Source organism: Euleptes europaea, chromosome 21 (assembly GCF_029931775.1).
Source record: "Euleptes europaea isolate rEulEur1 chromosome 21, rEulEur1.hap1, whole genome shotgun sequence".
In the NCBI taxonomy this organism is placed as follows: domain Eukaryota; kingdom Metazoa; phylum Chordata; class Lepidosauria; order Squamata; family Sphaerodactylidae; genus Euleptes; species Euleptes europaea.
The window spans coordinates 14,366,650-14,388,920 of NC_079332.1; the positions used below are offsets into that span (position 1 = coordinate 14,366,650).

The 22,271-nt window shown below is 46.2% G+C and overlaps 2 protein-coding genes across 2 annotated transcripts in view; one reads left to right on the forward strand and one right to left on the reverse strand.

The window, feature by feature from the left end:
- C21H7orf50 (chromosome 21 C7orf50 homolog) overlaps positions 1-22,271 on the forward strand; it is a 132,901-nt gene that overhangs the window by 41,364 nt on the left and 69,266 nt on the right. The gene's annotated exons all lie outside the window — the stretch shown is intronic.
- GPR146 (G protein-coupled receptor 146) lies at positions 14,663-19,890 on the reverse strand. The gene is made up of 2 exons (XM_056866330.1): positions 19,827-19,890; positions 14,663-15,708 (listed from the first exon to the last, which is right to left on the reverse strand). Exon 2 carries the CDS (start codon positions 15,662-15,664, stop codon positions 14,663-14,665), a length of 1,002 nt encoding a protein of 333 aa, XP_056722308.1. The 5' UTR covers positions 15,665-15,708; positions 19,827-19,890.

Consider the following 22,271-nt stretch of genomic DNA (forward strand, 5'->3'; position numbering starts at 1 on the left):
TACAGGAAGAACGTCACAATAACGTTTTGTTTGAGATGTGTGCGATTTCTCCTTCAGTCTCGCTCGAAAACAGCAGACGAGCAACATGTAATCTCAACAGAATTGAAGGATATTTCCCCCCTCCTACTTGATGAGTCTGGCATTTAAAAAATTCGGTGATGCTTTTAATTATTCCTGCTCCGTTGGTAGGATTCCAGCTGAATGCAAAAATGTTTTACAGCTGTGATTCCCAGATGTGACGTTTTACTACTCTTCAAGCAGTTTTAAGTGAATCTAGAAGGAGGGGAGCGGGAAGTCCAGAGCTCTCCCCACACAATATTTCCCCCCTTGATCTTTAGGATGAAAACAGTTTCAGGTTTAAAACAAAATAGGTTACTTACCCTTTGCTGGAGAACGTTCCAAAATGCAAGAGGCTGAAGCTCCCTTTATGGCTCCGACTGATGAAAATAATTTCAGCTCAAGAGGGAAATAACTGAGCGCAAACTCCACTTCCTGCCTGCGGTGACGTCTTCAGTCAGAAAGCTCAAGACTACAAAAACCTACAGTTCTGTAGGGAAACAGGAACTTGGCTTCCACGTAAACCTTACACGTTGCATCTTTTGAGCAGGGGTACGGCTCCATCATGTGACTTGAAAAGTTCAAATTGACCTACGCAGAGTGATAGATTTGGTGTTCCCGAGCAGAAAAGTCAGGTTCCTCCATACATTTCTGAGCATAGGAGGCCATCCAGTGGTTTCTCACGTAAGAATTCCGTTCGCATTTTACTTCCTGCAGCAACCGTCCTGCACACACTCACAGATAGCTGAAAATATGCTTCCAGACTTCAAATGTTTTGCGGTGAAAAATGCTTCACAGGCAAAATGATAGAAGTAAAATGACTCTAAAGCTTCATGTCTCTCCTTCCCTTCCGACTGGCTTTCAAACACTCTGTTTGGAATTAGGAATATTCGTTACTAAATTCCTGCATCCTAATCCATCCCACGTTCGGTTTTGAAAGGACAATTAGGGTGTATCTGACTGGGATATGAGGACTCAGGGGTCTCCGTTTCTGCTTGTATCTGATGAAGGTAGCTGTGACTCAAAAGCTCATACCCCCAAAATCTTGTTGGTCTTCAAGGTTGCTACGAGTCTCAAGCCTAGCTCTTCCAACACACACCAACACAGCTACCCTCTGAAACGATCTAGTACAGGATTGTCAAATGTAAGGCCCATGGGCTGAATCCGGCCCCTGGAGAGCTCATATCCAGCCCGTGAGCCAGCTGAGGCAGCCACCCCCCTCGATCTGGGCTGGCGAGGCATGGCCCAGCCCGACCAAGTGACATTTGTTATATCCGGGCCTCGTAACTGTTGTTCAACACCCCTGGTCTAGTATGAATCTGTGACAGTTTGCTGTCCTAACAACCAAATCATAGAGTTGGAAGGGACCACCAGGGTCATCTAGTCCAACCCCCTGCCCAATACAGGATATTCACAACTACCTCTTCCCCCATACCCCCAGTGACCCCTACTCCACGCCCAGAAGATGGCAAAAAAAAAAAAAAAAAAAACCCTCCAGGATCCCTGGCCAATCTGGCCTGGATGAAAATTGCTTCCTGACCCCAAAGTGGCTATCAGCACTACCCTGGGCATGCAAGAAAGGGCCATGAGAGCCAAACACTGACGCAACCCTGTGTACTGCTTACGCCATGTTTCTGAGTATATGCCAATAAAGGTTGATTGATCAACATTGACACAACCCTTCCTGCCCTCCCTCTCATGATCTGCCTTAGGTCATAGAATCAGCCTTGCTGTCAGATGGCCATCTAGCCTTTGTTTTAAAACCTCCAGGGAAGGAGAGCCCACCACCTTCTGAGGAAGCCTGTTCCACTGAGGAACCGCTCCAACTGCTAGAAAGTTCTTTCTAATGTTTAGCCAGAAATTCTTTTGATTTAATTTCAACATCAGTTTGGCTTGGATCCTGCCTAAAATTTCCACAGATGGATGGATGGAGCACAATGTTTCCTCCCCCCCTTGCCACAGCCCAAATCCCCCCCCCATAACGCAGCTCTGTTACTTCGTTTAACCTGCCTCCAATAAACTCACAAGGCCCCTTTACACATCTGGAAATGGCTGATTTGGATTTTGCCTCTGCTGGAGACCTGGAGAGCTGCTGCCGGTCTGAGTACTGACTTCGATGGACCAAGGGTCTGATTCAGTATAAGGCAGCTTCATGTGTGTTCATGTGTTTACACCTAGCAGGGACTTGCTGATAACCCTAATTCCGTGATGAGCGTGCCTCTGTATTACGCGTGTTTGCAAACGTGTCTTCAATGTGTTCACACTTCTGTTCTTTTAGGCGTGCCTCAAAGGATGTTCCATGTGAAGTGGCCCGTTGCGTCTGTTATTTAATAGCCTGTACTAAAACAACCAGTGTGGTATAGGGGTTAAGAGCAGTGGACTCCAATTTGGAGAACCGGATTTGATTCCCCACTCCTCCATATGAGCGGCGGACTCTAATCTGGTGAACTGGTTTGGTTTCCCCATTCCTCCACATGAAGCTTGCTGGGTGACCAAGTCACAGCTCTCTCTGAACTCTTTCGGCCCATGTGGAGGTAGGCAATGGACAACCACCTCCAAACGTCCCTTGCCTTGAAAACCCTACAGGGTTTCCATAAATTGGCTGCTACTTGGCGGCATTTTCCTCCTCCACCTAGAGGGTGGTGTGCAGATGTGATTAACGGTTAAAAATAGTTCTCAACAGTTTTTGTGATAGTCACATCCCTTTCGGTTTGCTGAAGCGCCAGTGGGAACTGAAAGAAGAAAAACCCCGATGAATTCGTCTTGTGAAATGTGTCTTCCTTTAAACTGTTATATCATCTCTGTTTGATCCAGTGGAATGGTCACAGGATGTGGTCATATGACCACACTAAGAAGGAGAACTTTATCTGGTTCACATATCAGGACTGTATTTGTTCCTGGGGTTCTGGGTCTCTGTGTGCTTTAACCCAGTGAGTACTTTGCATATGCATTGGGGGCTAAGTGTTTTGTGATCACAGGAAGGGAAATTACCAATTCTTACTTAAAGTAAGCATTCAGCAAGGTTGGAGACAAATCACTTCTCATCTCCAGGCTACTAACTTGCAAAGCTGCTTCTCAAAATCCAAAGACTTTCTGTGCAGCCACTCAGATATTTTTTAAAAAAATATTCTTCATGCAGCAGTACAATACTGTGCCGTATAGCATACAATTTTTTGATACTCCTCTCTATTGCAGAAGTGATCCACCGTGAAACAAACAGAAGTCCAGAGTCCCCTTCGGTCCATGACACAGGCTCATGTTGGGTTTTTTGGGACATGGTTTGTGCATTTTTTTAAAGTCATGGGTATTTCCCTCACAGAATACTTTGACCTCTAGAAGCCTAACTCAGTAGATGCCAGCCTCGTTCCTTGGAATTTGGTATTTTGTCGTGGATTGGTGTTACCTGGATCCCCCTTGGTCTCAAGGATTAAGTTTACCCTCCCATATTTTAAAGTGCCACGTATAAGAACATAAGAAAGCCCATGCTGGATCAGACCAGGGTCCATCAAGTCCAGCAGTCTGTTCACACATTGGCCAATCAGGTGTCTTTAGGAAGCCCACAAGCAAGATGACTGCAGCAGCATTATCCTGCCTGTGTATCCTTTTTGACTTGTAGCCATGGCTGGCCCTCTCCTCCATGAACATGTCCACTCCCCTCTTCAAGCCTTCCAAGATGGCAGCCATCGCCACCGCCTGGGGCAGGGAGTTCCACAATTGAACTCTGCGTTGCTTGAAGGGTGTTTAAGTGAGACTTAGTGGTCTAGCAGAGCAGGTTTGAACTTGGGTCTCCCAGATCCCAGTCTGACACTCTAACCACAGAAGGGATGAACAGGTGAGCTCTGCTGAGGCACAGCAGCGGTACACCTAAATGAACTTGGCCTGCCTTTTACTAATAGGGCACACCTGTGTCTTCTACACATCTGGAGAGCCCAAATGGCTATGATTGGCTTATTCAGCATCCGAGGTCGCTGTGTGGCTAGTCTTGGCCATCCAGGTCAGGGCAGAGACAAACGGAAGTGGATTGCCATTGCCTGCCTCTGCATAGCAACCCTGGACTTCCTTTGTGGTCACCCATCCAAGTACTAACCAGGGCTGACCCTGCTTAGCTTCTGAGATCTGATGAGATTGGGCTAGCCTGGGCCATCCAGGTCAGGGCAGTATAGTTTTTACAATTAAGGCTGGTTGGTGGAGTAAATGACGCCTCCTTGTGCAACAGGCCACCAGGTGGAGTTTCCAGCAGGCTAGCATTTAGCTTGTTCTGTTTTTCAGCAGTGGAATAGTTCGGCCCCTGTGCCAGGATGGGAGAATGGAGCCTTGGAGGTGTCAGCAAGAGGAGGGAATCTTTCTTCCATGGTCCTTCCCTTTGTGGCTGGAACTCGCAGGGAGAAGAGGCTAAATCCTCTTTTTTGCCTAAGTGCTTCTGGCGTGTGATCTTGTCAAGTTCCTCTTTCCACTTCCCTGCAGCAATTTGGGGGGCCGGCCAAGGCCAGGTAAATTGGACTTGACTTGGGCCCTGTTCCTTCCATCTGCCTCCGGCCTTCAGAGAGGAATTAGGGAGGAAGGCTGGGTTCCATTCTAGTATTTTCTTAGCTTTTACTTGTGCTTTAGTTGCTTTTATTTTTATGATTATAATTCCCCCCCCCCATTTCATTTTTAAGTACCGTGTTAGAAGAAGAAGAGTTGGTTTTTAAACCCTGCATTGTGTAGTGATTAAGAACGGTGGTTTGGAGTGGTGGAGTCTGATCTGGAGAACTGGGTTTGATTCCCCGCTCCTACTCATGAAGCCACCTGGGTGACCTTGGGCTAGTCACACTCTCTCAGCCCCACCTACCTCACAGGATGTCTGTTGTGGGGAGAGGAAGGGAAGGAGATTGTAAGCCAGTTTGATTCTTCTTTAAGTGGCAGAGAAAGTCAGCATATAAAAACCAACTCTTCTTCTCCTTTCCTCCTCCTCCACCACCACCATCTTCAAGGAATCTCAGAACGGCTTACAATCGCCTTCCCTTCCTTCTCCCCACAACAGACACCTTGTGAAGTAGGTTGGGCTGAGAGAGTTTGGAGAGAACTGTGTCTAGCCCAAGGTCACCCAGCAGGCTTCATGTGGAGGAGTGGGGAATCGAACCCGGTCCTCCAGATTAGAGTCCACCATTCTTAACTACTGCACCCTACAAATTTTAATGGAAAATATGTTTTACAATGTACTTTTTGTTCACGTAGACCATTCAGAACCCCCTGTGTGCCACATCTCGAACTCGTGTCAAAGCTTGGCTCCTGTGTAGAGCACTAACTCTGCTATAAATAACCCAATCGATTTACTTAATTCATTTATACCCCACTTTTCTCTCTGGCAGGAGGAACCATTCTCCCCTTCTCCATTTTATTGTCACCACAGCCCTGGGAGGAAGGGAGGCTGAGGGGAGAGTGAGCCCCCCCAGGTCCCCCATCAAGCTTCCATGGAAGAGTGGGGATTCGAATCTTGGCCTCCCAGGTCGTAGCCCAACATTGTAACGGCCTCACCATACTGGCAAATTCTGTTCGACATAGTCCAGATAAAATTCTTCAGTTTAATAAACAGGCATCTTTTTAGTGTGTTTTTAATAATAATAATTTCTCATCTTAGGAGGTAAATAGGTTTCCTTGAGGTTAGAAGAAGAAGAGTTGGTTTTTATATGCCGACTTTCTCTACCACTTAAGGAAGAATCAAACCGGCTTGCAACCACCTTCCCTTCCCCTCCCCACAACAGACACCCTGCGAGGTAGGTGGGGCTGAGAGAGCTCTAAGAGAGCTGTGACTAGCCCAACGTCACCCAGCTGGCTTCGTGTGTAGGAGTGGGGAAACAAATCCAGTTCACCAGATTAGCCTCTGCCTCTCATGTGGAAGAGTCGGGAATCAAACCCGGTTCTCCAGATCAGAGTCCACCGTTCCAAACCACCGCTCTTAACCACTACACCACGCTGGCTCTCTCTTGGTTTTCTGATGTTCCTGATGAAGGGAGCTTTGACTCTCGTAACCTGACAATCTTGTTGAGCTCTAAGGTGCTACTGGACTCGAACCTTGCTCTTCTACTGCAGACCAGCACTGCTGCGCTCTTAAACTATCTTGGCTTATGTACCCGGTAAGCAAAAAAACTTGTTGCGGGTGGATGGGCACTGCTGTTCTTCAACGAGGGTGGGGTTTGGCTGCTGGGTGATGGATGCTAAGGAAACGGATCAGATTTGCCTGTTGCTTGTTGGCGTTTTTAAAGCCTCTGCTGGGGAATGCTACCGTTTCATCTGGGACTAAGTATTTCCACGCCGAATCTGTGAAATGTGGAAAATCTTGGAATGTGTGACGATGTTTTGTAGCTAGAAGACAGAAAAGCTTTATACCCGTTTGCAGACTTGGGGGAGGGGGCATGGCTCCTTTACTATAGAAGACGAAGAGTTGGCTTTTATATGCCAACTTTCTCTACCACTTAAGAAAGAATCAAACCAGCTTACAATCACCTTCCCTTCCCCTCCCCCTGTGAGGCAGGTGGGGCTGAGAGAGTTCGGAGAGAGCTGTGACTAGCCCAAGGTCACCCAGCTGGCTTCATGTGGATGAGTGGGGAAACCAACCCGGTTCACCAGATTAGCATCCACCGCTCATGTGGAGGAGTGAGGAATCAAACCTGGTTCTCCAGATCAGAGTCCACTGCTCCAAACCACCTCTCTTAACCACTACACCACTCTGGCTATACTAAGGTCTCAGCAATCGGTGGATCGCCCGGCGTCATGACTGCTCAACAACTGCAGTTCTTGTTGGGGAAGCCCCAGGTTTGGCAGCAGGTTTTAGGACATCTCCAGGCTGTCCTACGGTGGGCCACCCTCCCCTACTGCACACATGCACACACGGAAACTTTCCAGCTGGCAGGCGGAAGCGGGACATGGAACCATGCGCGGGTATATGCTAGTGCACTGAACTAATTGCGCAGGGTCCTGTAGTGCAGTGGTTCTCAACCTGGGGCCATATGGCCCCCGGGGGCCCCCCAGGATATTCCAAGGGGGCCCCAGGTGAAAACTGCGTAAACGGGGGGCCGCGGCATGAGACTAGGGGGCCACAGAGGGAAGTGAGAAGTGAAGAAAACAGAAAATTGACCGAGAAAACAAAACAAAGGAAAATAGAAAACAGAAGTAGAGTGAACAGAGAAGTGACTGTGCTTCTCAGTGGATAGATCACCATGCGCACTCTGCATGTGTGCATTTTGTGTGGCTGTTTATGCTTCTTTGTTCCTTGGCTATTTACAGACAAAACATTTAAATAGCTACCTTTCTACCGGTAGGACAGGGGGGCCACAGGAAGGAAATAAGGTCTGAAGGGGGCCACGGTAGGAAAAAGGTTGACAACCACTGCTCTAGTCTATCTTTATGGCTCACTGTAAGACCTTTTATGTGCCACTTCCTAGGAAAGGACTCGCAACGCTTGGCTGCAGAGACTTTGTCAATTATTGGTCAACCCGTCAGTTATCAGGATGCTGATTTGTGCCTTGGCTCTCCCATACTGGCTCTTGGTTGACCTCGTTCTCTGATTAATTTTGATGTTGTTTGGTTCTTTATTTGTAACAGCTATCTCTGCCCACTGTGGTAGACAATGCAATAGTGAATGTGTTTTGATTTGCAAAATTAGGGGGATTGAGATTTGGCCACCTTCTCTAGTCGAAGCTTGGTCATTAGAAGAAGAGTTGGTGTTATACCATGCTTTTCTTTTACTGTAAGGAGTCTCAAAGTGGCTTACAATCTCCTTCCCTTCCTGTCCACCCAACACTGTGTGAGGTAGGTGAGGCTGAGGGAGCTCGAAGAGAGCTGTGACTAGCCCAAGGTCACCCAGGTGGCTTCATGTGGAGGAGTGAGGAATCAAACCCGGTTCTCCAGATTAGAGTCCACCTTTCCAAACCACTGCTCTTAACCTCTACCACGCTGGCTGTAAAGCTCTCAGTAATATACCTTCCTGCTTGGGGGCAGGGAGAGGCACGTGTGTTGGATCCCTTTCCCCATATCTTTTTTTTTTTTTTTGCAATCTGATTCCCACTCCCCTTACCCCCCAACCCCACCCTGTGCCAAACTTTAAGAATCGGGCACGTAGCGTGGCATGGTGAGAGACCTGTGTATGTCACGTGGTGTCTTTCTCTCACTCTTCCCATCACTCTGTGGCTCAGCGAAGAGATGAATGTGAAGTCCTTGTATTTCAACAGCAGTCTGGGGGATTTAAACCTCCCCGCCCATGAATCTAGGGAATCAGTTGTCCCTGCTGTCCACCTTCAGTATTTTCCCAGCGCACTAGAATCTGCCAAAATGGCTACTGCTCTGCATTTAGGCCCAAGGAGGTTTTGCGATCCTCAAAAAAACGTTCAGAGCAACAGTACAAATGACGTAGGTGGAAACGGGGGGTTGGCATCGACCGTTTCAGTTTATTGATTTGACATAGTTGTCTCCCCTGTTCAGAAGGCGCTCTGCAAAATCATAAATTGTTTTCCAAGCAAAAATACTGATATTTTACTCCTGAGAAAGTAATACTGTTAAAAATGGTGCGCTTGTGCTGACGTTCCCATACACATAAAACGGCATACAGTATTCTTTAATGATCTAGAAGAGTTTATTTTTAAATGATGATAAATCTGTATCTTAGGAAATAATTTAATAAAAATCTTTAAAATGTTCTTTTTTACATCAGTAGACTTCTTTCCTCAGTATATATACAGTAATATTCATTGTCACACTGAACAGTTTGGCTCATATTTACAAAGAAATCTGAAAACTTCAGGCATTGAAATGAGAAAGGCCCCATATTTGAGAACAGAATTCAAGTTCTGATTCCTTAAAATTCTTTATTTTCCCTGCGTGGGATTTTTCCTTCAGACTCGGTTTGCTAGAATAATGCCTGCAAAATTGCCTGTTCAGGTATTTATTCGAACGCTGATCAGAAAAATCACACCTGATCCAGAATTTTACACACATACAATTTGACACACAGGAGTGCATCCGCCCACCCACCCCCAGCCAAAATAGTTCAGAAGTAGGAAATTGTATCGCCGATGAAAGAAATACGCAAACATTTTGAATGTCCGAAGCTCAAAGTATAGACACAGTCGCTGTGAGTGATTCGTACATTCGCAACAAAAGGTGATTAAATCTTTCCACCTATCTAAAATTCTGTCCTTTCTGTTTTATTAGAACATTGAACTACACTTTTGTAGCACACTGTAAAGAAAATTATCCCCCGGCTGTAGTCCAAAATGCAAACACTTGTTAGTAAACCCCACAGAATTTTCTTCAGCTACTTTTACACACAAGTGCAGGAAGCTGAGACAGGTAGGCAAAAGCAGAGACCAGGTTCTTGGTATTTATAGAAGAAGGTGAAGAAGAAGAGTTGGTTTTTATTTGCTGACTTTCTTTACTACTTAAGGAAGAATCAAACCTGCTTACAATCACCTTCCCTTCCCTCCCCACAACAGACACCCTGTGAAGTAGGTGAGGCTGATAGAGCTCTAAGGTAACTGTGACTAGCCCAGGGTCACCCAGCTGGCTTCATGTGGAGGAGTAGGGAAACTAACCCCGCTCACCAGATTAGTGTCTGTCGCTCATGTGAAGGAGTGGGGAATCAAACCCGGTCCTCCAGGTTAGAGTCCACCGCTCCAAACCACCGCTCTTAATCACTACACCACACTGGCACCACGCTTATATCCTGTTGGGCCAATCTAGCATCTTCACAGTACCAGCCAATCACAAGGGCTGATATTGGGCTTGGCTACACTTGTGTCTGGATGATAATCCATAGCAAGTGGGACTGGCATTTTTTAAAAAAAGAAACAGGAGAATAAAATGAAATGAATTTAAGCTGGCATGTAATTATGATGGATGCATTTGGGCTTTTCAAGCAGCAAATAGTTCTGTGAGCAGTCAAAAAATATATATTAATGAGATTCGGCCTTCCAAAGATGTGTGGAATTTTTAAAAAGGGGGATTATTCTAGTTCTAGTTTGCTTTTGCTGCATGAAGACTCCCTGTGTGTGTTTTGACAACATTAACCTAAAACGGAAACACTGAACTAAATGTTTTCCTGCCGAGAGTCCGAGTTTCTGGTTGGCAGGAAAGGGTAAGGCAACATGAGGGTTTCATTTTTCCCCCGGGCGGGTGCCACACCTTTGGCACTCTGAGTTGCAGAATTTCAGCAATATCTGCTTGCCAGGAGTAAAGGGATAAGTGTCACCCGAGTGGGCGCGATGAGATTTTGGAGTCCACGGGGCTCTGTTATCCCGCCATTCCAGTGAGCTGCCTGGCCCCATGAAGTGGTCAAATCTACTCCGGTGTTACTTTGGCGAATGGCGCTGCCGAGCAGGAGGGGGTGGAAGAGAGCAATGGACTTTTAATCCCTGCTCACTTGTATATGCTAGCTGAGTAAGGGGCAGTGTTTAAAAAGCTGCCATGCCGCCTCTGCTTCGAGTGATGCCCATCATGGCGAGCTACGGGCAAATCAGGCCTGGATTGGAAGGGGTTCTGCATTCCAGTGGTTCTGCTTTTCACATGAAGCTGCCTTATTCTGAATCAGACTCCTGCTCCATCAAAGTCTGTGCTGTCTGACTGTCTACTCTTTCACGTCACCTCCTGCCAGATCCATTTAATTGCCGATGCCAGGGATTGAATCTGGTATTTTCTGCATGAGAACACAAAGCTGCCTTATAGCGAATCAGACCCTTGGTCCATCAAAGTCAGTATTGTCTACTCAGACTGGCAGTGGCTCTCCAGGGTCTCTGGCAGAGGTCTTTCACATCACCTCCTGCCAGATCCATTTAATCGGCGATGCCAGGGATCGAACCTGGTATCTTCTGTATGAGAACACGAAGCTGCCTTACATTGGTCCATCAAAGTTAGTATTGTCTACTCAGACTGTTAGTGGCTCTCCAGGGTCTTCGGCAGAGGTCTTTCATATCACCTACTACCGTGTTTTTTAAACTGGAGATGACGGGGATTGAACCTGGGACCTTCTGCACGCCAAGCAGATGCTCTTACTACTGAGCCACAGCCCTTCCAATTAGTGAATTGCGACGGGCAGAAGATCCCTGCGCTGGTGACCAGTGGAGGGCAAAAGGTGCTACTTGATTGGAATCGAGCACTTCTACTGCAGATCGAGACAGCTGAAACTCTGTTTAGAATGGCACTATAACTCCCAGCCTCAGACGATGAGGTGGTTCAAGGCCCAGAGCCCCTGATGCCCCAAGGCCCAGAGCCCCTGATGCCCTTTCTGCAGACTGCTGCTCCAACTAGGAATGGAATTATTTGACAAAAAAAATCTCACGCTTAGCAAATGAACTAAATCCTATTCAGCGCTGCAAATCAGGCGGGAAACACTATTTTAAAGGGCAGATGACATTGTGTGGACAGTTGCACCGAAGGCGTGGGCGACCGCTGCTGTTCTGTTTTGGAAGTTTGTTTTGAGCAGAGAGTTTTCTGGAGCGTGAAGACAACTGTCGAGAGAGCTGGAAAGTTTAGAGGAGAGGCAGCTCAGTTGTTTCCTGCATCTTGTCGCTTCATGAAGCTGCCAGTGAAAGCCAGAAAACAGAGCAAACCTCTCTGCCTTATTACTGTTGCCAATACAGTGATGTTTAAAAAGTCTTCAGCAACTTGTGATGTAAAGGGATTTAGATGCAATATTGGAAATTCCAAAAGGGATGCCCGTGCCGAAAGAGGCGGCACAATTCCATGTGACGTACAGTGCTTTCACATATGCTGAATAATGCACTTTCAGTGCACTTTGCAGCTGGATTTTACTGCGTGAAACGGAAAGATCCACTCGCAAACGATGGTTAAAGTGCACTAAAAGGGGACTGAAAGTGCATTATTCAGCCTGTGTGAAAGCGTCCGTAATGTAACACTGAGATTTGGGGCGCAGTAAGGCCCTGACCTGGATGGCCCAGGCTAGCCCGATCTTGTCACATCTCAGAAGTTAAGCAGGGCCAGACCAGGTTAGTATTTGGATGGGAGACCACCAAGGAATGCCAGGGTCACTATGCAGGGGGCAGGCAGTGGCAAACCACCTCTGTTAGCCGCTTGCCTTGAAAACCCCATAAGGGCTCACCATAAGTCACCATAACACACACAAGGGGAAAGAAATATTTCCGATTTCTGAAAACGATGACGGTAGGAAGCATAGTGTGGTTGATCAGGTGGGTAGGGTATTGTAGGGAGGTCCTTCATACTGAAAAAAAAAACCTTCAACGTAGCAATTACATTACGTAAATCAAAGCATTGGAAAGAGGGGAGACAGTTAAATTATGTATTCAATAAACTCGGGCTGCAGCTGAGAAACGTCGCAGCACCGTCCTGAACTGAGTTGCACCTTTCTAAATCCACTGAAGGCAATAATAGGCTTAGAAAGGGATACCTTTGCTCTGGATGGCGCTGCAAGTTACAAATAGGGGGAACGGGGGATATCAAAGGAAAGAGTGCAGCTGTGCTAAAATACTGAAGGCACAGGAAGTCCATTTTTAACCACAATCTTTAGCTTCATGCTTCGTGCACAATCTCACTTTCGCACAAGGAGCAAGGACGAAAGTTTGACATCCGTGGCTGGGATTCAGAAAGGCCCGGGTGATGTGTTCGTGCCTGCATGAACACATGCAGCTGCCTCATACTGAATAAGACCGTGGGTCCATCAAAGTCAGTATTGTCTACTCAGACCGGCAGCGGCTCTCCAGGGTCTCAGGCAGGGGTCTTTCACATCACCTACTTGCCTACTCCCTTTTAACTGGAGATGCCGGGGATTGAACCTGGGACCTTTGGCATGCCAAGCCAGAGGCTCTACCACTGAGCCACAGCCCCAGGAGACGTAACAGACACCTTTTGCTGTACCAACACAGTGGTGCTCAGTCGAATTCACCTCCTCCTAACATGGCTAACCAAGCCATGTTCAGAGGGTTGGCCCTGTAGAGGGAGGCACAGTGCCAGGGTCAAAAACAGTACAAAAAGCATCTTGTGGTATGCGCTAGAGCCCCGCTTTGTTGGATGCATGACCAGGTGGGTTCTTGCTCATGAAAGCCGAGGCCACAGTCGGTCTTTAAGGTGCCACACTGTCCTTTTTGTTTTGCCTGCCACTGACTAACCTGGCTATCCCTTCCAGAAATAAACAGAAATTCAGAATGCACCATACTCTGTCGTTCCTTGACGAGAACCAGTGTGGGTTGCTGTTTCCCACAATCCAGTGTCTCTTCCAATCATTTGCCTAAACTCCATGTCTCCTGCCAATCAATACCTATTTCAGGGGTCCCCAGCCTTTCTGAGCCTACGGACGCCTTTGCAATTTTGACACAGGGAGGCAGGCACAAGAACAAAATGGCTACTGCAGGAGGCAGAGCCAGTCACAAAATGTTAGGGAGTGATGTTAATGCATCAACATCTAAGGCAGAAGATATGTTCAACGGGAAGCCTTTCAGTCTGCACAGCCAATCGGAAGGCCTGCTGGGCGCGTATCCCACCTGGCCCTGCCCACTTTCTAAACAACTCGGTAGGGGCTAGGCAAGGGGCCGGCAGGGGCTGTAGCGCCCGTGGGTACTCCTCTGGGGACCCCTGATCTAGATCATAAATTTGCAGTTTGTAAACATTTCAGGTTACCCTACTTTCAGTACAGAGGCAATATTTCAAGAATGCTCATCACAGGCACATAAAGTCATTCATTCAAATAAGGTGGCACGTCCCTCTCTGTTCAATGTTCATCTTAAATCTGTTGATACTGCTATCCTTCATTTCACTTTGCAAATCTGATTCCCCCCCCCCTCTTAATTTTAAAGAGGTTGCTTTGGGCTTACTGACATGTTTTTGTGGTACAAAATAAGAAACAGGTTAACTGCTTTTTTTTTTTTTTGTTCAGTGCTATGACTAGGCAATTATGAGTAACCAGTTAATCTGTTTTAGAATTGCAAATAAAGATTTCTGTTAGTTCAAGATTTTGGAGAAGTCAGGAAAAAGAATAAGCATTAAATACTAAAATTAAGTTTTGTCTTCCGTTCTTTTTTTGTTAAGAGTGTTATACCATTTGAACAGTGCGATCGTAAATACTAAAATTAATTTTGTCGTCTGTTCTTTGCTGTTAAGAGTGTAATACCATTTGAATAGTGCGATCGTGAATGGAGATTAACAGCTAATAAGGGGCTGTCCTCCCCTCCTTGAAATAACACTACTTTGTAAAAATAATAATAATTAAAAATCATATTATTTTACACAGAACCTAGGAAATAGCTTGTTTGAACGCTACAAGATTACAAAGTGCTGGGTGTTCATTCAGAGCTCCAGTTGGCCCTCTAGTGATTGTTTTTTCTCTCTCCAGGTAGGATAACTAGAACAAAGCTCGTACTGTGTAACTGAATCAGTGCACTGGAAACCTTCAGAAACCCGAGGGGTCGTAACACACCGACAGATTCTCAACCAAGTTTTCCAGCCGTCTCTGCTATCTATGTTGGTTAAACCTGCCACTTGCTGACCTAACTGTGATAATCCCCCGTTTCGGTTTCCTTGCTCAGCGGTCTTCTTATAAGACCGTCTCAGAGACACGGTAGCTTCACAAACTTGAGACTGGCCCACCACCATCCGTTCATACCTACGTTACCACTTGCTGAACCACCGTGCGTTCGTGGGAGCACCCTTGGTTCCCACAGTGCAGTTTTTTAAGCAGCCGCCGCAGTTTGTTTGGGAAGTTTTTGTTGATGTATCGGTAAAGCAGGGGCATCACGAAGCTGCTTGAGAAAGCCAAGAATTTGGAGAGCCCCTTGGTAAAATGCAGTATTTGGATGTAATTGTCATCCGGGACCTTTCCTTGCATGCTAGTCAACGTGCTTACGAGAAGAGTGACGTAATAAGGTGTCCACAACGTGAACTGTGTACAGACTGTTGCGATCAAAAGCCTGTGCACTGATGGGTCCAGCCTTCCAGTGTCTTGATCCAGCGGCGTCGCCTCCTTCCGGATCCGTGAAATCAGCACAAGTGCATACAGCACGGCGATGGCGGGGACGATGTAGCCGATAAAAACCATGATGGTGTCCGCCGCTTCCTTGTTCTGCATTTTGGAGCACTCAATGATTTTGGTGGAGACGTGGTTGCAGACATAGAACAGAAGGGAGGAGAAGCTGGTCAGCATGGCCCCGCCCCAGATAAATCCACACACATGCTTGGTGTTGTACACGCTGGACATGTAAGTTCTGGGCAGTGCCCGTTCAATGTAGTAGTCCAGGCTGAGCAGGGTGGTGGAGTACATGATCACCAAGGAGGACACGTTGAACAAGATCAGCAATGTGATGTAGACCTCGTTGTTGAAGCTCAAGATGGCCCATTTGGTGCTGGCCGGCCCGAGGAGGTACATGGGGGCGATGGCGTTGATGATGAGGCCCGCGATGGCGATGTTGACGAAGTAGACGTCTGGCATGGTCATCGTGGCCTTGTTGTACAGGTTGACGAGGACCAGGAGGGCGTTGTAGCAGAGGCCGACCGGGAGGCAGACGACGAGGTAGAGCAGCGAGAAAATGGAAAGCATAAGGTGGAAGTCATGGCAGAGGTGCTGGCCCTGGACGGTTTTGGTGCCATTTAAGGTTTCGCAGCTCCACATAGTGACCCGGGCGTTCGTGTCTCCTCTGCTGGTTACCAGCTTCTCTAAACGGAGAGAAGAAGGGAACAAGGGAAGTTGATGCCCAGCTTGCAACTCCACACGCACAGATGAGGCACTACGCTCATTTGTTTGTTCTTAAAACACATCTTGGGTATCCAGGAGTTCACAAGCACCTGACAACAGTTGCGGCCGGGCTTGTCAAACAATAAGCAGGCAAGCAAACAAGCAAGCGCAAGGTAAATCCCAATGATAATAATGAAAGAGGAACAAATGGCCTGTGTTGCTGTACAACCAAGAATGAAGAAGAAAAGTTGGTTTTTATATGCTGACTTCCTCTCCTACTTAAGGAAGAATCAAACCAGCTTACAATCACCTTCCCTCCCCCTCCCCACAACAGACACCCAGTGAGGTTCGTGAGGCTGAGAGAGCTCAAAGAGAGCTGTGACTAGCCCAAGGTCACCCAGCTGGCTTCATGTGGAGGAGTGGGGAAACCAACCCGGTTCACCAGATTAGTGTCCACCACTCATGTGGAGGAGTGGGGAATCAAACCCGGTTCTCCAGATCAGAGTCCACCACTCCAAACCACCGCTCTGAACCAGTACACCACGCTGGCTCTCAATCAGATATCACAACCACCACGCTTACTCTCAACCACTGCACCACTGTTGGCATTTCAATCAAATACACTGTGGAAAGTGTGCAGAACTCAGCAGGGTTCAGTGCCATCGAGTCCACCCTCCAAAGCAGCCATTTTCTCCAAGGAAACTGACCTCTGCCATCTGGAGATCAATTGTAATAGTGGGAAATCCCCAGGCCCCACCTGGAGGTTGGCAACTTTTGTAACATGGAGGATCTGGCCAAAAACCAGTGGAGTGCCTTTTTTAAAAATTTAAGCACATGTTTTTGTTTTTGTTTTTTGTTTCTAATTATGGACTATTCTTCAACATCAGGAAATAAATCAACTCCACTTTTTGTTTTTTTATTAAGCCTTGATGTGGCTGGATCATTTCTAAGAACTGTCTTGTTTCATATAAGACGGCCCTCCCCTCCAAGGGTACACGAAGTAATTGTTTTTATAATTGCTTTGATCGTCACTTAATTTAATAGCATGTTATTTCTTCTTAGACTGGTCTTTCTTTTGTTTAACAGCAGGATTAGCATACTTTGGGTCTTGACTCTTAAAGCTACTCTGAAGAAAGTTTCAGATGGTAGCCATGTGGTTCTGCAGTAGAGGAGCCAGGTTCGAGTCCAGTAGCACTTTAGAGACCAACAAGATTTTGGGGGTATGAGCTTTTGACAGTCCAACCTCCCTTCATCAGATACAAGTGTCGACTCTCAAAAGCTTATCCCCTTGAAATCTGGTGGGTCTCTTAAGGTCCTACTGGACTCGAATCTAGCTCTTAAGCAGTTCTGTTGATCTTGAAAATCTGCAGGGGAGCGTGTAGAACTTGTGCACGCTTAAAAGGATGTTAAGGCGTTTAATATGTTTATATTACAAATGCCATCTGATTGTTACAGGCGCTTCTGTTAAAATGGTCTATCGTTTCACTTAAAAAAAAACAACAACCTGGGGATAGAGAAGGAAAGGGATTGAACCTGGGGATCTTCTGTGGGGCAAAACCACGGAGCTTTGGGCCCCTCCAGGTTCTTCCGGATGTAAGGACGCTAGTGAGAATGTTAGACCTCAACGCTACATGAAGCTGCCTCATACTGAATCAGACCCTTGGTTCATCAAAGTCAGTATTGTCTACTCAGATCAGCAGAGGATCTCCAGGGTCTCAGGCAGGGGTCTTTCACATCACCTACCTGCCTAGTCCCTTGAACTGGAGATGCCAGGGATTGAACCTGGGACCTTCTGCATGCCAAGCAGATTATCTACAAACTGAGCCACAGCTCCTCCCCTCATTGTTGGGCTGCACATTCTGATTTCATCAGAACTGCGTTGGGCCAGCCGCATGCCTGCAGTAGCCACTGACTGAGTTGTTTGCCTTTTCCAGGCCAAGGTTGGGACATCAGTTTGCACCACAAGTTCTGCCCCCCCTCACATAATCATTATTTCAAAGTACCCTGACCTTGATAAGTTTTTTATTTATTTATTTAAACATTTATTTATTTAAGACATTTACTTAGCCCCCTTTGTACCTTATAACAACTCAAGGCGGCTTACAATGTAAATAATAAACTACGATAAAATACATACGGGGGCCATGGGGCAGAGTGGTGAGCTGCAGTACTGCAGTCAAAAGCTCTGCTCATGACCTGAGTTCGATCCTGACAGAAGTTGGTTTCAGGAAGCCGTCTCAAGGTCGACTCAGCCTTCTTCCAAGGTCGGTAAAATGAGTACCCAGCTTGCTGGGGGTAAAGTGTAGATGACTGGGGAAGGTAATGACAAACCACCCCGTAAACATAGTCTGCCTAGGAAATATTGTGATATTGCACAGGGGACTATCTTTACCTTTATAAAATACATAAAAACCATGAGTTAAAACTGCCAGTAGGCAGAAGAACTAACCAAATGCTGTCATAAATAAAGCTGTCTTCAGCTGCCTCCGAACGATCAAGAGTGAGGGGGGCCAGGCTCACCTCTGGGGAGGCTGTTCTGTAATCGCAGGGCTGCCACTGAAAAGGCCCTCTCTTGCGTTCCCATCGGATGAGCTTCTTTGATGGGACAGTCAAGAGGGCTTCTCCCTGTGATCTTATTTCCAAGGTAGGGATGTACAGTAGAAGAGAGTCCTTCAGATACCGCAGACCCAAGTCACATAACCATGCAGAAGTGCTGCCAATATTTTGGGGTTTTTTGAAGAATGCCAGGCTAACCCCCCCTCCCCCAAGGGCTTATGTCAGTGATTGGGTCTCTAAAGGTAACTGACGTTCAGAAGCTAGTCCTTTAGAAGCGAGTCCTACTTAAAAACATTTTTTTTGAGAACTACCTGGCTTAAGTAGTACGGTGTGTCCAATGATTGATGGGTTGGGTGTTGACCGGGGCCACCACCTAGCATCTTCTGGATTTCGTTCTGGTGTCGTTTGTTAGTAGGGGCAGAGAAGAAGAACACCGTACCGAAACCTCTGGGAGGACAAACTTAACAACAAAGCAACGCTTCTGCTAAGGGAGCTATCTGCTATAACTCCGTCCATGTCTAAACAGGATGAATTTATCATCTTGCCTGTTTTGCACTGCGGCCTTTAAAATGCATCGGTGTATTATTTTGCAGAGTGGTTTTTTTATTGTAATGTTTTAAAAGTTATAACACCATGCTTGCCCAAGTGTTCCATGATAAACAAATTGTCAAAGTCCACAAAGAATCCTTACCTATTATTGTTAATCATTTTTTAAAAAGCTAATGTCATTGTTTCTCAGTAATGGTTAATTATCAAACCAGTTAAAAAATCTGTTTTAAGAGTTAGTCCTTTAAAGCAACTTTAGATCAATATTTGACCAACTGGCCAGTCCAATGGTCAACCCTCGATATATTTAACACACCTCAAAATACTGCTTTTATAGAAAAACCATAACTTATGGGGGGGGGTAAATGTCAAATGGCCAACCCTCGATCTAGTTGACACACCCCAAAATACAGCTTTTGTAGGAAAATCATAAATTTTGGGGGGTTCGGTAAATGTCAGATGGCCAACCCTTGATATAGTTAACACACACCCCCAAAAAAACTTTTATAGGAAAACCGTAACCTTTTTGGTCTCCGGTAAATACTGCCAAATACTGCACGTGCGTTTTATTAACATCATTCATTTAGAAGTCCATAACAATATAGAGAGATGTATTTGAAGCTTATCAAAAGACTTGGGTCTACTCGGAATCCCTTCAATGTGGCTTACTCCCAGGAAAGCGTCCTTAGGATTGCACCGTCCAGCGCTTACTTTCCTGCAACACGTTTCCTTCCGATAAAAGTGACTTCGGGACAGTTCCCTGAACTGATATGTCATGCCCAGCTTAGCGCAGTGCAAAAAAACCCCGTGTCTTCGAGCAATTCATCTGCGCCGTTGGTGTGCGCTGAACACACCTCCCCAAACGTCTCTCTGCCTTTTAAAAAACACAATAATTCCAGCTGTCTTTTAATTTTAGCTCTTCCTTTCCTTCCCAACCCCCCCCCCCCCAGCACGGCTCCAAGCCCTTCGCCGCCACTGCAGCCTGCCGATTTCCTACCTTCACTTCACGTAGTAGGAGCCTTTGTACTTGGAAATCCAAACATGGCTGGTACATAACATTTTCGGCGAAGAAAGCACGCAGGGAAACGCCAGGCAAGTCCCTCTCGGGAAACATAGCGATCCTCTCTTCCCCGAGCCAGCTAGCCAAGGAAACGCAAGCAGGAAAATCCCCCCCCCCTTTCCCTCTCTGCCTCTCTCCTGCACTTGTTTTTGCCTCTAGTAAATTACTCACAAAGTTTCTGGGTAGGCAGCTGCTGGCTCCTCCCTTTCTGTGTTTACAGCCAGTTTCAAGAAAGGGGCGGCTGAACTGGGAGGGGAGTGGTTAGCTGACATGAAACCCAGCTGAGTCTTGGCTGCTTCCCGATTGATTGGGAGAAAGGGAGATGTTCCTGGAATTGGTGTTGGGTTACAGCTGCATTTCCCCCCCCCCCAAAAAAAAATTCCATTGGGGTATTCCCCCCCCTCCGCACACACCATTACAAAGCAGATTTATTATCAGTCGGCAGATTCCTTTGAACATATAAAATGCCTTGCCAGAGACGATTGTCGGGAAATGCAGTGTGGTGGTTTTGATTTTGTACGGGGCGAGACGTTCTAAGCTTATGGAAAACCAGATATTGTAAATTGCACAGGTAGTATTAAAGGCTGTTTTGAATTAAAAAAAACATAATTGGGGTTCAGGGAGGGGCCTCAGTGGGGTTTAAATTCCATAGGGTCCACCCTCCAAAGTAGCCATTTTCTCCAGGGTCCTTCAAGATTTTATAATGTTTTAATGTCATTTCATCTTGTATGTATTTTTTATGCTCAAGAATCTTTGGTCATATGAGCTTAATAATAAAGGAAAGGTTTTTCTCCAGGGGAGCTGATCTCTGGCATCTGGAAATCAGTTGCAATTCCAGGAGACCTCCCGGGCCCACCTGGAGGTTGGCAACCCTAGCCCTGCAGACTTTGCAACTTGCGTTCTTGGGTCACAGATCGTAAATTGTTTTTGTAGTTCCCCTTGGTGAGAAAGAGGCTACTGTTTGCAAGCAAGCCCAAAGCCTACCCACCCACCCCTTGGCAGAAGCAGTTCGACAGTTCTTTGATCGATATCCTTAAAACCATGCACTCTGATTAGTTTGTGCCCAGCAATTCCCGTGCTTTTCTGCCCTCAACGAACAGCTGTGTTCTGAGACCGCTGAAGTTATTAAGAGGGGGAAATGCCAGTTCAGGGTCATAAAATGAAGTAATAACTGTATTTTTAAAAATCTCAGGCGGTTGTACCAGTGCCAAAGTTTATAATTCTTAGCCCTTGTTGATAATAATGGCTTAGACTAATTAAAACGGTAGGCGATAACACCTAACTGTTAAAAATGAAACAAACAGCCGTATGAGGAAACATTAAGTTCTTTTACTTTAGGCTATAGTTGTACCGTATTGAATTGTAATTCGCTTGCCATTTATTTTAGCACACTAAAGAGAAGGTGTACTATTTGAACCTCTGTATATGTCCTGTGGATATTTTTAGGAGGTTTTCCCCGCCCCTAAAAGCAAACCCATGGCATTTTACCGACATGACTACAAGAATCTCTGCTCAGAGTTTAATCTGTGGCTAGCATACAGATACAGTGTGCTTAGCAACATACCATTGTTCATTAAATATGTTCGATGGTTAAAAAAAATAATCAAATAGCAGCCTTATAAGTAGGGTTGGCAACCTCCAGGTACTAGCTGGAGATCTCCCGCTATTACAACTGATCTCCAGACGATAGAGAACAGTTCCCCTGGAGAAAATGGCCGCTTTGGCAATTGGACTCTGTGGCATTGAAGTCCCTCCCCAAACCCTGCCCTTCTCAGGCTCCACCCCAAAAACCTCCCGCTGGTGGCAAAGAGGGACCTGGCAACCTTACTTATAACTGTGCCTATCTGATTTCTTGGCCATTTAGATAAAAGCAGGGCAACAAAATGGTCTTATCCTTCATCTAGCTTCCAGAATACTTCAGATGCTTTAGGGAAGGAGCCTTGATTCTGGGATGCGTGGATTGATTTAGAATTGCTGAGGGGAGCGGGGGGAAGCCAATTTAAAGCATAGATTTACACCCAAACGTTCCATGTATTACTGAGATACTTCCTGAATGAAAGTGCATACTAACTGATTTCGGTAACCGTAAAACCGTATTGATTTAAAATTGAACAAAGCATTAATGAAACCCAAGAGGGGTATACTACGTTTCCTACATTTGTAACTTAATATTTCTTCTCTTTTAGCAAATGGAACGTAGTATGTTGCACGCTTTTAATGAATCTGATGTTGGTGGGCAGTTGGTCACTTTTACAACCATGGTAGGTTTTGGTAAATAGGTGTTGACTGGAATTGATACCAGAAGGTGTTGTTTCTGTTCAGTATACTTTTCTGCTTTAGCCTGCTGCTTTAACTATTTAGTACCTTTCTGTCCGGCCCTTT

What these genes read in the sequence shown, in the direction of transcription:
- GPR146 (XM_056866330.1), bottom strand. Translation starts at nt 15,664, where the DNA reads ATGTGGAGCTGCGAAACCTTAAATGGCACCAAAACCGTCCAGGGCCAG.